Raw genomic sequence first — 15,320 nt, forward strand, 5'->3', positions numbered from 1 at the left:
CTCACTAAAATAGCTTATTTGCAAAGAGGCACAGGAACCATTTAGGTCTTTTTTGACTGCACCAAAACCACTGAAGTTGTGTTTAATTTACAGGACTTTTCCCATTTGTATTTGCAAAAACATCAATGTACATATTTCTGAAAGACAATCTTTTTTTTTTTTTTTAAATAACCCACAAACTTATAAATTATAAGCCTTCAGTTTTCTTCTGCCAGTATTAAGAAACATGAGCTTAAGTGCTTCATTTCATTTTTTTTTACTTCAGAACTGTTAAAACGTTGATAGCCTCTAAATAACACCAACGTCTGAATCAACAAACTGACAAGACTCAAAATTTTTCAGTTCTCAAAAGACTTCTGCATTCTAGTTTCCGAAACCTACAGAAAAATATTTTTAAATGCAAGAACTCTATATTTCATTTAGTTAAATTTACTTCTAAGAAAAAAAACACCAATCCTGATTTTTTGTTTTGTTTTGTTAAGCTAGATCAGATTTAGAGTGAGAAGTTTGTATTTGGTAGAGGACAAGAATCTGAGCCAATCTCTAAGCAAACAAGCAAACTGACTTCAACAAGCTGCTTGTCTACTGCATTCAAAATAGCTGGTTTTATACCAAAAAAATCCAAGCCTCCTACCAAAACAAATTCCCAGTGTATGCTTCCATATAAATACATATACATTTGCAGTATTTATTTACAAACACTGCAGGAAGTCAGACAGCTCTGCATTAGCTCGCGTGTATATTTCTACTTCAAATTAATCTAGTAGAACTATGAAAGGCTTATTTAATGATATAAACAATTCTTACATAGTATGTTCATTAAATAACTAAGAGTAATTTTCATCATTTAAGCAATCTTTAAAAGCAAGTATGAACACCTTAAACGATTTTTTTTAATACCAAGCTTTTAACATTATTTGTTAACATCTCTATGAAGCTACAATGAAACTATGTCTTCTTAAAAGACAGATTTGATCTTCATTAAAAAGGATGCCTTCTCTGTGAGACTGTACTTCAAGTACATAAAGTCTAGTAAGCCAAGATCCAACAACATGAGCAAAACACTACCCTAGAAAGTGCAATACAGGAGTTCAGTCTTTTGATATACATTTAAGAGTTGCACGTACAAGTTTTGAGCAACCTGTATTTGTACCTGCTATATCTACAAGATGTGAAAATACCTACTACAGGTAGGTATTGAGGTAACAGCAATTTGCCTGACTAGATCAGAAGGCTACGTGTTTTGATAGTATTTAGATTTTCTTTCCTTTCTGTAGCACAGATTACAACTGGCCAGTAAAATAATTAATGAAGTCTGTTTTGCTTTATTCATCACTAATCATTTTGATTTTTTAAAAATAAAACCAACAAAACACAAGTAAAAAACACAAACCACTGCTAATGAAATTTATGTACAGAGTTAATACTATATTCATATTTCAAACGTATGCACTAAATATGGGATTCCTGGAACAGCATAGGCAAAACACCTTGACAGCAGATGATTAACTGTTTAAGGATCTATTAAAAATCAAGCTTTCAAACATACCTCAATGACATACTGGGGACTTTATTTACCACACTAACTAATGATGTACAAATGAAACTGAAGAATACCAATAGATGTGCCAGTTACTACAGGGCATAAACAGAAATAAATCCATAAACCAAGACGCTATGAAAAGTAAGCATGAAATAACCCTTTTCTCTTTCTGAGAAAAATATATTCTGATATTTTAAAAACACTAAGTAGTCGTAAGTTCAACTGTTTGATCTTTTGTACTTCATTCCTCAGAGGTTACAAATGGCAGTTCTGGAATATTGTACTGATGAAATGTTAGTGTATGAGGGCAGCTGAGATGCTTACATTCAGGTGTAAACCTCTACTCTTCTGCCCTCACTCTAAAATGTCCTTCCATAAATATACTTCAAAACTTTTAATATTTTAATTAAAACTACTATTAGATACTTGGGAGAACAGCTCATAGAATAAAAGAGAGAAAAAAAAAAAAAAGAAATCATTATGCCTTTAAACTATTTGTGTGTGTATGTACATGTGTAGGGATTGAACATGTCAGGCTCCCCAATATGTAAGTTAAACCAAATGGTCTTACCAGTCTTTCAAGTAAACAAATATTTATTTATACACATGCACACATACAGTGGAGTAAATTCCACTTGCACGAGAATCATTCTTGGAAGAAGGAAGGAATTAATCACTGAGCAGAATATGTCCACTATTTAGTATTTCCCAGGATTTTGTTCTCAATGACTAGACCTGTATTTTGTAACCAAAATTCTATGCTGACATTCATAACCCTGTAATTATGGATTAGTTATCAATACATAAAATTTATTTAGATGAAGCATAGCAAAACTAGGGATTATTCAGCCTCCCCTGTATTTATCCCTTTCCATCCCCCTTCTTTCCCCCTACCCTTCTGGTAGGGTAGTAGAAAAGCAATTCTGGTATTGTTCGTTTCACTTTGGTATGCAGAGGGATATGGTAAAAGAAATTGGCTGGCTAGCTTTCTTGACTCTAGAAAACAGGTAATTCTTATCTACCCAGAGAATGAATCCACAATTAGGTAAAGTCTTGAAATTTGAAATATGTTTTGGTAAAGTCTTTGTTTTGGTGAAGTCTTGAAATATGTTTTCCTGTATAAAATGTGACTGATAGTTTTACCAGCAGTTTGCACCAAATTGGACTGTACCCACAAGTACATATAATAGATCTTGTAAATTATCTTTTTTCCACTTTTCTGAAACCAAACTTTGTAAACATGTGAAATCACAGATACTTGCTTCAATTTTGGCATCCTTATGTAGAAACATTGTAACTAGGCAGCATAATCAAGAGGTAATTAGTTGCCTCTAATCTCATTAGGCCTGTAGAAATTGCTCAATGATTAATCTTTGCAATAAAGCATGTTTAAACAAGTCTTCTAAAGCTTATTAAGGATAGCATTAACTTTGGCCCACATTCCTCTACCCTGTCAAGAACTCATTCTTACTGTAAATCCAAAATATCCAATTTTAAAGCAATTTTAAATGCCGTAAGACAAAGCACTGCAAATAAAGAGGAACAACAGGTGGTTGAGTGGCCAACTCTTACACAAAGAAATTTCTTCCACCATAAAACAGAAGGAAATCAGGAGACACTTCTGCATTGCTACTGCATTGCAGCATTCCTTTCAAAATACTCCACTGCCTTGTTAACAATTTGCTTCTTCAAAATAGGCTGCTAATTTTCTGGATTTTGTGTTGCAGAGGTTCTACACTGCATCTATCCATACTGATAAAGAATTTAATATTACATAAATAACAAAACTCCTTTCCTCAAGAAACCTCTTGGGAATATTACTGGTTTTCTGAAAATTCACTAAGACCCCTGAGCCAACTTGTTTCTCCATCAGCTTCACATTAATTTAAATATCTTCAGTCTGAGAAGTCAGTGCTTGTGTAAATAAAGAAAAGGCTTTCTCTGAAACTATGAACAAGGAATACAAGATTACAGGCACACACAGAAACAAGTAGCTTTTACTCAGTTGAATTACAGCTATTTACTGTATATGTCTACAATATTTGTTTATATTACTAGCTTTTTACTTACACAGATTCTTGCATGTTACCAGGCAGTCCTGCAGTATTTGATATGGTATTTGTGTAAAGTATTGTAACTCTGAAGCATAATGGGTGATAAGTTATCAACTTTCCTGCTATTATGACCTCTAGAAATCAAATACTGCAAGTAAGGATCTGTACAAAATTTGAATCTCAACAAATGACTACTTTATAGTCAGTGAATTTTTTAAAATTATCTGAACTTCTGCCCTTGTTAGACTAGATTCCTCTGCCATTATCTCAGCATCTTTTCAACCCCAATCATTCAGTGTTGGAGGTGTGTATCGCTGCAGAGTGAAATCTAGGAAAACAAACAGGATATTCCTGTAAAAGAAAAAGATGATCCTGATCCCTCAAGCTAGTCTGAATAGAAACAATTTTATCTTTACTCCAAAGATGACATAACCTAGAAGATGTATTTTAAACTGAAACTCATGATGGTTAATCGTTCTATTGATTAAATATTGACTACTTATCTTAGGACAGACAATAACATAAATCTTCTAAATCACTCTTCTGGAACTTATTTCATTAAATTTAATTTTGCTGTGCCTCTTATTTGCTTATTTAGAATAATTAAACAAATTGATCAAACATTTTCTTCAAAAAATAACTGCATGATTAATATAAAAACTAAAATACTTACTTGAAAGCAGTCTTCTGCCACTTCAACATCATTTTGGGAGGGTGGATAGCCTACAAAAAAGGTTAAAAAAAATAAAATGGAAAAAGTTATTCTGAAAGCAGTATACAGTAAATAAAAGAATCAACAACATCCTTCAATATCTAACTGTGATAAATAGGTTTGTTTACTTTTTTAACCAGAAGATCACCGTATTTCAAGTTGATTTTAGTAAGTATTATTAATTACTATTTTCTGTGATTTATTTTTTATTTTTTTTACTAAATATTCCTACCCACACTATCTTCTTCACACCATTCTTATGAAGGATTTTCAAAGAGTCATTGTAAGTCTGAAGGAAGAAATTAATCCTTGTTAACGTAGCATTATGAAAATTAAAGACAGATAATATTTGGTTATCATGAATGCGTGTTGTGCTATGTTCTTTTGCTATAAATCAGAAGAAATAGCAACTGTGAGACCCTAAGACGGAAAAGGAGTCAGTGTCTCATCATTTCTCTTGCAGTGATCAGCACAATTCAAAGTCATTCTAGTATGACAAAAAGCATTTTCCTTCAAAAATATTTCACCCTTTGCTAATACAGTATCACACATTAAAGCCCCCCTAAATCCACGGCACAGATTTTTTTTTTTTTTTTTTTTTTTTTTTTTTTTTAAACACAAGCCTGAAAGACATGCATTTTCCACTCTGGATACCTGTTCTCTGCCATTCCTCTCTCCCCACATCTAACACTATATATATGTCATATTTTCAAAATATATTTTTCATACATCTCAAAATTGAGGCGTTAAAAACTTCAATTTGTTCCCTAGTTTCCATGAGGTCAGTGAAGCTCTAGTGCCAATTAGACATACCATTATTAGAGAAAATTCTTCTACAGTCCCATCTAAATCTGTCCTCAGAGCTACTGTGTGAACTGTTAGTACACAAATTCAACTATGAACTGAAATTTTCAGTAGATAAAGAGATGTCAAAAGGTCTCAAGTCATTGAATTTTATAGTTTAAGAACACTGAAGTTGTAACAAGCTTCCGAGAAGATGGAAATAAGACACTGTAACACTCCAGCTTCCTCTACTTCATCATCTCTAGAAAAAAAATAAGGCAATCCTTTTTCATGTAGAGATGTTTTGGGAATTATGTCAGTACTTTTTGTGAAACAATTTAAGATGCTTGGATGAATGGTACTTTCAAAATGCCAGAAATACTATTTTAAAACTGTTACAATCTCAGTATGTTATTGATCAATCCACATCTTTAAATATTGTTGGCACTGAATCAAAGGACTTTGCATAGTATCATCTCCATTATTAAACACAAGAAAAACCATCAATGCCCCTTCATCTGAATACATGCCTTGAGAAATATCCTCTACTGCTCTCCGAATACCTCTATCAAATGCTCTTGCATCAGCAGGACTCTGAAATGTGAGGCCAAACTTTTTGTCATCAATCTTCCAGTGGTAAAAAGTTGGAGTAACTTTGTTGTAAACGAGGTCCTTCTTCAACGTGCATTCCAAGACCACCTTCCAGAAATAAGACAGAAGGAAAAGGTATCACTAATTAATACAGCAAATTTGAGAACAAAATGTAGCCTTCAAGAATTACCTGAAAACATGCATCAAAAGAGCAGATAAAAGCCTCTGTTTAAATTTCTTCCTATTACAAGGATGTAATTTTAACTTAGTTGCCATTATGGCCAAATTATGCACTAACAGCTACTGATAGGGCAGTATGGGTTAGGGACACTGTGTACTGAGCAAATCGTCCCAGCCTCTGAGGTTTCTCATACCTGCAAGCAAGCACTTGTGTCAGTACACACTTACTAGAAGCTCAGCAAGTGAAATAAGACACACCTTGAAAAAAAAAACAGTATGCTAATATCTAGTACTGGGAGTTTTATATGTGTACTTATTCTACACAATTTTTGAGTTTCAGATTTGTTATGTATGAATTTTTTTTTTGGTGACAGAAAAATGAAAGATTTCTTATGACATGGGAAAATTAAGTTAATTAAAAACATAACAAAAATCTCTAAGTTAAAAAAAAAAATGCCTGTACTTATTCTTATATATCCTTCGCATTCTTCCTTTCCTTTCCTTGTCTATTTATTACATAGGCAAGTATTTTTTTTCCTCCTGCTCTTCATTAGTTATTCCCCCTAAACTTCATCCCACTGCTAATCATCTCCTTTCAAGTTTTACTGTCTCTTATCCCTGTCTCTAGAAGGATGGCATTCTTTCCACACATACAAACCCTTTTAGCATTAAAATCTTTTTTTTTTCCTCAACTCTGAGTTCTATATATATAATTTTTTTTTTTTACTGCCTAAAAATTCCCTACAAGGTACTGCAGCAACAAAAATCATTCTGCAGTTCTACAGTGTAGTAACTGATCATTCTTTGTTATTTTTTGATGATTTTAATCTTGCCTCCTCCAAAAAGAAAAGCAGTTCAAAATGAAGACTTCTCACACCATCACATTTTCTTCATCTGTGATCACTTTGGGGGGATCTCTGCTATATTAGACACCAACTACTTTCACACTATATTTTGTATGCAGTTTCATCCAAAATCAGTAAACAGCACTATAAGGCTGATTTTTTAGTATCTCAATGAACACCTGCTCCTGGAGGAGTTAATACAGATTTCTTTACACTGAAAATACTTATCTGGAAGATAAATATTTTTACAAGATAGTAGCACTGAAGATAAACGAATGGAATAGAACTTTAGAGGGTATGATTTACAAACCAAACCAAACAATTCCTGCCACCCCCCAAACAAAAGCTCAACCTACACGACATTCTAGGAAACAACCATTAACAAAACAAGCAAGCATCCTATACACCAGCATAATTATTTTCAGCCTGATTTAAGGAAACAATGAATTTGACAGGACAGGACAAGACTGATTCTACAGCACTAGAAACGTATGAAAACATACCAGTTAATACAGCAGATGTATGTTGAAAGGGGAAAAAACAGTTGCATCTTTCTGAGTTCTCAAATATCCCAAACTCCAATTAATTTTTACTACACTTTTTTTTTGTTATGGCTCTTATCTCTCCAGATTGTATGTGCATAGTATCATAAAGAGAGTATCATGCTCCCATGTGGCTACTAAAATCTGTTTTCCCAAACTTTTTAAGTAGACCATCCCTAAGATTTCCAGTGATAGGCACAAGGAAAATCTGTGAAATTGTAAATTAAATGAATATGTCTCAAAATAATTGCATTTCTTAATAAACAAGGGCTACTGTTCTGATAGTTCTCTTCACTAAGACTTCCATGCCAGTATGAAGCAGACACCTCAGCATTCATTCATGTTGCAGAATTCTCAAACTCATGATAGCAAACTCCAGAAGCACACAGCTGCAGAAAAAAAACACTCAATTCCCAGAGCATATGTAGCACTGTGTACCTATTTACTACTATTTAATATGAAAATACTTTGTTAATATAGCATCCAGATCTCATTGAGTGCAACACTAATGAGTTCATAATTATTCAAACATACTTGCCTGCTGTATGTTTCTTTCTTCATCTCTACAAGCCACATTCTTCAAAGGTATTAAATCTACTTGACTTGTATGGACAAATTTCTCAATCTTACAATTCCAAGACAAGTGTTTTCAAACAAATTTGAGATGAATATTCAAGATATTGGCATTTTTATCTTGCTTTGGAAACAAGTATGAGAAAAACTTATCATATTTGACAGATATTTCTATTCTGGTAACAGACCCTATAATCAAGCATCTCTATAAACTGGAGCCAGTTACTATTTTACTGGTTTCTAGTGTTCTACACAGCTTACATTACATCCAGATAGTTTCACAGTTTCTCATTTACAGACCAAACTTAGAAACACATAAGCATATCGTTTTTTATCATATTTTTGAATACTTTTACCGCTACATAGAATTGTTATATATGCAGTGGTAATTAGTGCTGAGAAAATGGTTGATAAAAAGGAGATTTGAGAGTGTGGCCATGGGAGTCGGAAAGCCCCGTGTTTAATGATAACATTAGACTCTTAACGATGAGTCCATCAGGAATGTAAAAGAGTTTAGAGGGAACACAGAAGGGTGATTCAGGAGACTCCATGCTGTCTCAGGTTTCTTGTTCTCCAGCCGTTAAGGCATGGAAGTTTCTGGGTGTTTGCTGTTGTTATATTCAAAGTTGTCTGAGCAATGAAAAGTTGTTTTGAGAAGAACTGATGTGGGGAAAAGGTTATAAGAGGGGAGCCTGTCCTCAAGATAAAAAAAAAAAAGGCAACCCGATGAAGTTATGTCATCAATAAAGAAGTAGAAAGAAGGAAAGAAAAGGAACAGGCTAGCAGAATGAAGACCAGGACGGGAACAGGCACATTGATTGCCTCATGAAGATAGGCTCAGCAAACCGCTCATACGCTGGAAATAGGCGCACTGGAGCTGGAGAGAAGCGGACCCATGCACACAACTGCCCCTCGCTGGTAAGCAGTTGTGTGTCATGGGGAATCATACGTCCTTATAAACAAAGACTGTCCTGGTAACCTCACAGCTTATTCTCCTTATTAACAATTGGACAGTTTATGAGCCTGAAATATAGGACCAAATTGAGGTCAAGGTGTGGGACTCTGCAACTAAAAACGACAAGGTTGCAGTGGGATTGCTCGGCTCCTGGCAAGTCTCTTAGGCCTTAAAGAGCCCTGTGGGACCACAGTCAGAAATGTGTGGGTTGCCAGGCAGTGAGGGAGCTGCGGGCTCCTTTACTTGTTCAGGCTGGAGAAAAGGAGGCTCAGGGGTGACCTTATTTCTCTCTACAGGATCCTTAAAGGAGGCTGTAGCGAGGTGGGTGTTGGGCTATTCTCCCACGTGCCTGGTGACAGGACGAGGGGGAACAGGCTCAAGTTGCGCCAGGGGAGTTTTAGGTTAGATGTTAGGAAGAACTTCTTTACTGAAAGGGTTGTTAGACATTGGAACGGGCTGCCCAGGGAAGCGGTGGAGTCACCATCCCTGGAAGTCTTTAAAAGACGTTTAGATGTAGAGCTTAGGGATATGGTTTAGTGGAGGACTGTTAGTGTTAGGTCAGAGGTTGGACTCAATGATCTTGAGGTCTCTGCCAACCTAGAAATTCTCTGATTCTGTGATTCTGTGTGACTGCTACGCCATCGCCCCCCCCTCCCCTCCCGCTACAGCCATCGCAGGCCTTTGCTGTTAGGCCCCCTGGACGTGCCTTTTGACCCAGGCCCTATTGGCCTCGAAAAGGAGATAGATATGCTTTTCTTCGATTCGGGAAGAACGGGATACATAAGGCTCAAAGACCATATTGCTTGACAACTTAAAGCAAGACATATTGCTCAAAAGGAATGGAAAATGGAGACTGTTAAGTCATGGAACTTAAAGGATTGTTTTTTACCTTTTCTGATTGTATAGGCATACTCGGGTTTAGTATGTAAATCAATGTTCTGTATATTTAGAATGTTTGATGTTCGTGCGTGCGTGTTGGCAGAGCATAGACTCTCCGCACACCCAGCGCTGTTTACTTGCCTTTTATACCTTTTATAAATATTCTTTTATAAATATTACTAAATTCAGATTGAGATGAGACTTTATTTATAACAGAATCAAAGACTTTTCTCTAGTCTTGGGACCAAGCAGCATGACCTGATCATATTACTGTTACAAAGCATATGTACCTCAGTGCCACCATGACCCCATGACAATTATTTTTCTATGCATGCTTTTTTCTCCCAGTTCAGAAAGATGCGAGGACTATACTACAGCTATCAGAATCAATCTTTTAGTTTTTTAATTGGTGTTGAAGTTTGAAATTAAGTAATTCAACAAGCAGATTTTTAGAACAGAGTAACATTTATATTCAGTTTCAGCTTTGCATCTTTCCATTTACACAATTACTTGCTGTTCAAAGAAAGATTTTAAACTTAGACTTGCCACCCTGACTAGTGATCCAAAATTTATTAGACACATTTTTCAGTAAAAGCTTGCATAGGAAAGGACGGAAGAAGAACATAAGGTACACCAAGAAACTCTGTTAGACTTTTCGTTTCAGAATGTAAGATTCTCAAAGTCTAAAAACCTGTAAGTGTAGTATATGTTTAACACTGCTGCCATTAAGATAGAAGAGAACTACTGTAAACACAGTAAAACAGAGCAGCAGAGTGACCAGGTTAGAAGGGAGTGCAATTGTTCCCAGCAGACTGGCTGGAGCCAGATCTAGGAAGGTGGGTATAATAAAGGAGGAAACGTGTAATTATGTCAAGGGTATTTTGTGAAGACTTTACATTCCAACACAGATCTAAACAACCTGAGTAAACCAGCAGGAAGCATTCCCTCTTCTAAATTAATTCAGTGGTGCCACCACTTTGATTTCCTTCTCAGTTGACAAGAATGCTTTTTGTCAACCCAGGAGATGTTTAAATAGCTACACACTGCACAATATATATATATATTTTATGTTCTACATGCAGTCTGAAGTTTGTTCATAGCAGTGCTGACAGTAATCTAAATCTCAGGTATATAAAGAAATTATGAGAAAAACCCCAGGGCAACTGTGATGAGGTACTTCAGTATTTTGATGTTCAATCCCAAATTATGTGATTTATATAATGATGACCAAGATCTACAGTCTTAATTAGATGCCCACATATGCTAAAACATATATGAAGAGATTTGGCACTTTAGAATGGAATTACAATTGTCAGTAGCATCAGATGCAGTACTTGGAGAGGAAGCAACTAAGGCCAGTTTACAAGAAACAGTAAGAAAAACTCTCTCATTCTTTTTGAATATAAGGTATCTAGCTACTTCTTCAATGGCTAATCTATTATCTTATGTATGGATTTTTTTGCTATGGAATAAATTCTTTCTTCAACATGTAGGCTTGAACAGTAATATTGTTTGTATTACTGTTCATGTTATACTGTTTATATTTTCCATGTATCTTAGGTAAAAGCCATAGATCTAAATGTATTTGCTGAGGCATTTCAAAACCCATGTTTCCCCATCTCACAGAAAAAGTGCCCACATTTCCATGCTACAGTAGTTTTGTATTTTATTTTTTACTATTTTTACCAGGATAAGGGAATTTCTGCACCTTTTCTGGAAGCTGGGGTAGCTCATAAAAAAAAACGAAACAAAACAAAAAACTGCTGGTCAGAGGAAATCAAAATATAATCCATTTAAAAAGGTATTTTAACAGTGTATAATGTGACTGAAGAGGAGAGAAAAGACCATCTGTAAGGATTAGCTTTTTTCCTTTTTTTTTTTTTGGTGTTAATCCATTGGAGTATTTTCAGAAATGCCTCTGTGTATCTTTAAAAACACATATTGAACAAACAATTACATTTCATCTTCTTGGTGTTTTCCTTGTATTGCATAACATAATTGTCTACTGTCAAACCTATTTGGACTAGAAAACCAGTTGTTTGGCTTCATTAAGAAAAGGTTATAAGCTGTGCCTTAAGTGAATCCACAGGAATATCACTAAGAACAAACATAGGGCCATTATCTACACAGAAAATAAAGAGCAGAATGTTTTTTAGAATCGATGACCTGATCCTTATCTAACAAAAGTTCTCTTCCTGTCCCTGCTATGGGGGAGGAATCTGCAAACATATTTATACTAATATGGACTGGATTTTGGACAGGAAGATGAGCAGACACATTTAAGCCTTCTGCCAGAAGCGGAAACGAAACAAGGCTTGCCCAGGGGAATTGGGAGAGAGAACACAAACAGATCAGGACACTCATGCCTGCAACATTTTCATATGCATGCTGGAGAAACTTCAAGTCAGCCTTCAATTCTGAGCATTTTATTACCTTAGATTCTGAAGGCAAACAGTGAATGTTGAAAGTATTAGGAATTAAGAGAAAATTGTCAAGTACTTCTAAATGCAATTAAGCTGCTCAAAAACAGCTTCAGTACGGCTAAAAAAAGTTCTAAAGGGAACTACTGCAAAGTGAGGAAGGAACTGCAGGTGCACATAGCTGTGCGGGAACACAGGGTACTCTGCTAACAGCACTACGCCTCGCTGAAACAACTGAGTCAGCAGAATTTCTATTTATATGCTCTCTTCCTACAGCAGTCACAGTCAAGGCACAAAACTCAGCAGTCCTGCCTCAAGGGAGAAATTGGTATGCTTGAGAAGAATCAGCAGCATGGCGTAGAGAAGTAATTCTACCTTTTAGGCTTACACAGCTTAAGTTTAGGGAGTTGTAGATTATTGGCAGAAAACAGTAAGCCTTTGATAGAAGTCGCTAAGATAGAGATTTTGTGCTTTCCCCACATTGTTTCCAGTGTAAGACATTCCCTTCAAAAATCGACTGGCATACAAGTAACCCAGCAAATGTTAGTAAGCCAATTCCATCTTCCATAGGTTTGCAGGTAGCAACAGCTGATACTCTACACCAGTTTTCCTTTTGGGAGGCTGCCTTTCATGGTGCTATTTAAGACATGTTTGTTACAGCTATTTATTTATTGTAGTTGATAAATTAATACTGTCTACATATTTGTTAAACCAGATGCATTTTTGGACCTGCTAATAACTTCATGATTTCTTCCAATAAAGTGGCTTTAATGTAGAACAGCTACCTTTTAATTACCATAATCAATTATTGAGAAATTCCTTCTGATTTTGTGTTCTTAACAAGTTCTCATTTTCTAAATGCTGACAACAATGCTAATAAACACAGTATCATCAGTGTATAAACAGGTCAACAAACAGATTTTACTTTGACCCTCCATTGGAAAAAAATGACTAGCAAAATGTTTTTTGCAAATGGATGAAAATCTACAGTGAAAAATTATGTTTTAAAGTTGCTGAAAGATCAAAATCTTTAATTCTAGAAATGTTTGGTATTACCTAAAATAAATAGTTGGATGTCTCGGTATATAGTCATATGAATAAGCTCAGCAACAGCATTAGATTGAGACTGTAAATTTACTTTCTAGTCTACAAGCAACAATATGCAAGCATTAAGTTCTTTGTTGAACACTAAACAGATGTAAATTGTTACCGTTTTATCCCTGAGTCGTTCTCCATGGATAAGAAAATCAGCACAGCTATTCTCTTCCTGGGGAATGACTTTGAAGACTGTGACACAGCTTAGTCCACCCCCTCCAAGTGGTAACCATCCACCACTTGAGTCATCCCGGGTCATCACCACAGCTCGCACTCGTGCATAACTATTACTGGAAGAGATGCAAAAGAAAAAATTAGTTTTACATAAATGCAAAACAGCTAAGACTAGTTAAGAAACATGACAAAACAAATAAAGAAGCAAAACAAAACAAACATCACAACAAACCCACAACCAAGATCAAAATAATTCATGTAGTGGAGGTTCACTGCTTTCGTAACTGTCACCTAGGAGAAACCAGTCTGAGATTCTAATAAACATTCCTCCCTAGTTTTATGCCCTCATTAGGACGACTTCACAAGTATCCTCTTTTACTTAGAGTATACATGTGGGTTCCTTGCAAAGAAACTTAACCAGACAGTGTAGTTCCTCAGAGTCAAAATTTATATTCTTCTAGAAACTTTGCAGTCAGTGATCTAGCTAGAGAGGGCCAGTGGCAGGAAAAGAGTACAAATCAGCTCTTGATTTATTTTAGACTAATCATGAACCGAGTCAGCCACCATGAAATCACACAGAAAAGAGAACAAGGAAGCAGAAAGAGGTCAGGCCTTCTGCCACTGAAATCTAAACAAGAACAGGCTTCTAGCCAGAAATGCTGCTCCCTCCTCCCTCCCTCCCACATAAAGAGCCCCTCCTTTGGAAGGGGTAAGTCAGAACACACGTGCTGTGGGGTTTGACAGCAGAATTGATTATGACTAATTAAAAACTAGTATTTCTATTAGCTGGTTCTCTCCAGTGCTTGCAGCGTGTGGAAAATTACTTTTTACAATTTAATGGCTTTTTCCATCATCTAGCATTTTTATGAAATAAACAAATAGATATCACTTCGTTCCTTAAAAGCCCGATTTCTATTGCAGAATCCCAGAAAAATAGTTTGTGGTAATCTCTCTCACCTTTTATTTATTTCAACGACACATTTTAGTTTTGAGTAGGAATTTGCAGCTACATGTGTTGGAAAACCCTGTGGTTTGTCATGGAATTTATATGATCTTATCCTACATTTTACATATGGTTTACTGCATGAACAAGTATCCCACCACTTCAAGAAAAATAAGCTTCATGATACCTTGCTTGAGTACTTACACCAGTCAGCATTTAGTTATGTAGAATTTAGTATTTCCTGTTCAGTCCTTAAAAGGGAACAAAGCTATTCCTTCTGTACATAAACATGCATTATAGCCATTACCAAACTGTTGTGTTTGAAAAAGACTAAGGTCTTTTCCCAAAATAACAGAAGGTAAGCTCTTTTGCATAATTAATATATTACATTTGCAGACACACGCATGATTCACACATGATTCATATATATATATATATATATATATCTGTGTAAATGTGTATGTAAATATAAAATAATTTTGCTGCTCAAATACATAAAGGTCTGCAAAATGGTGAAAAAACAAGACTATCCAATTTTAGCTTATAGGCAAGTGAAGTTGCTTGTAGAGACTTCGTTTACCCCACAAACTAACCTCCTCCTCCTAAACTCAGTTAAAATGACAGTTCAGTCAACATTTTACAGCATTCCTATACCAGTATCTCTTAGTAACTTCTCCCATACAGCAGATAAAGGATTGGATTTTTCTTGATTATATTTATTGTACGCATCTATCAATTCTAATGCCTGAAAATAAAAATTGCTATAATTTTGATGCTTAACAGTATTACTGAAAGTTGAATTGTTCATTGTTTTCAATCACTACTTAACTCAGAGATAATTTCAAGATTGCAACTGTGCACTTAAGGCAAAAGTAATCATTTATCTCTTATTGTCCCAGGTGAAGAGCCTCCCCGACAGAAACTGAAGACACCAGGACTTTTCTATGAAACAGTAAGAAATAGGATGCACTAACTGGTTAAACTATATTTCCACTATAGTTCCTTCAAGTTAACTACAAATTTAGCTTAAA

The 15,320-nt window shown here is 35.4% G+C and overlaps 1 protein-coding gene across 3 annotated transcripts in view; it reads right to left on the reverse strand.

Annotated features, from left to right (window-relative positions):
• SPRED1 (sprouty related EVH1 domain containing 1) overlaps positions 1–15,320 on the reverse strand; it is a 59,548-nt gene that overhangs the window by 11,262 nt on the left and 32,966 nt on the right. For all 3 annotated transcript variants that reach the window (XM_068684326.1, XM_068684325.1, XM_068684327.1), the window contains exons 2-4: positions 13,288–13,462; positions 5,623–5,791; positions 4,271–4,320 (exon numbers count right to left, since the gene is read on the reverse strand). In XM_068684326.1, the coding sequence (XP_068540427.1) occupies positions 4,271–4,320; positions 5,623–5,791; positions 13,288–13,462 (394 nt within the window). The remainder of the gene's footprint in view (positions 1–4,270; positions 4,321–5,622; positions 5,792–13,287; positions 13,463–15,320) is intronic.

The sequence above is a fragment of the Anas acuta genome, chromosome 5 (genome assembly GCF_963932015.1).
Source record: "Anas acuta chromosome 5, bAnaAcu1.1, whole genome shotgun sequence".
Classification (NCBI taxonomy): domain Eukaryota; kingdom Metazoa; phylum Chordata; class Aves; order Anseriformes; family Anatidae; genus Anas; species Anas acuta.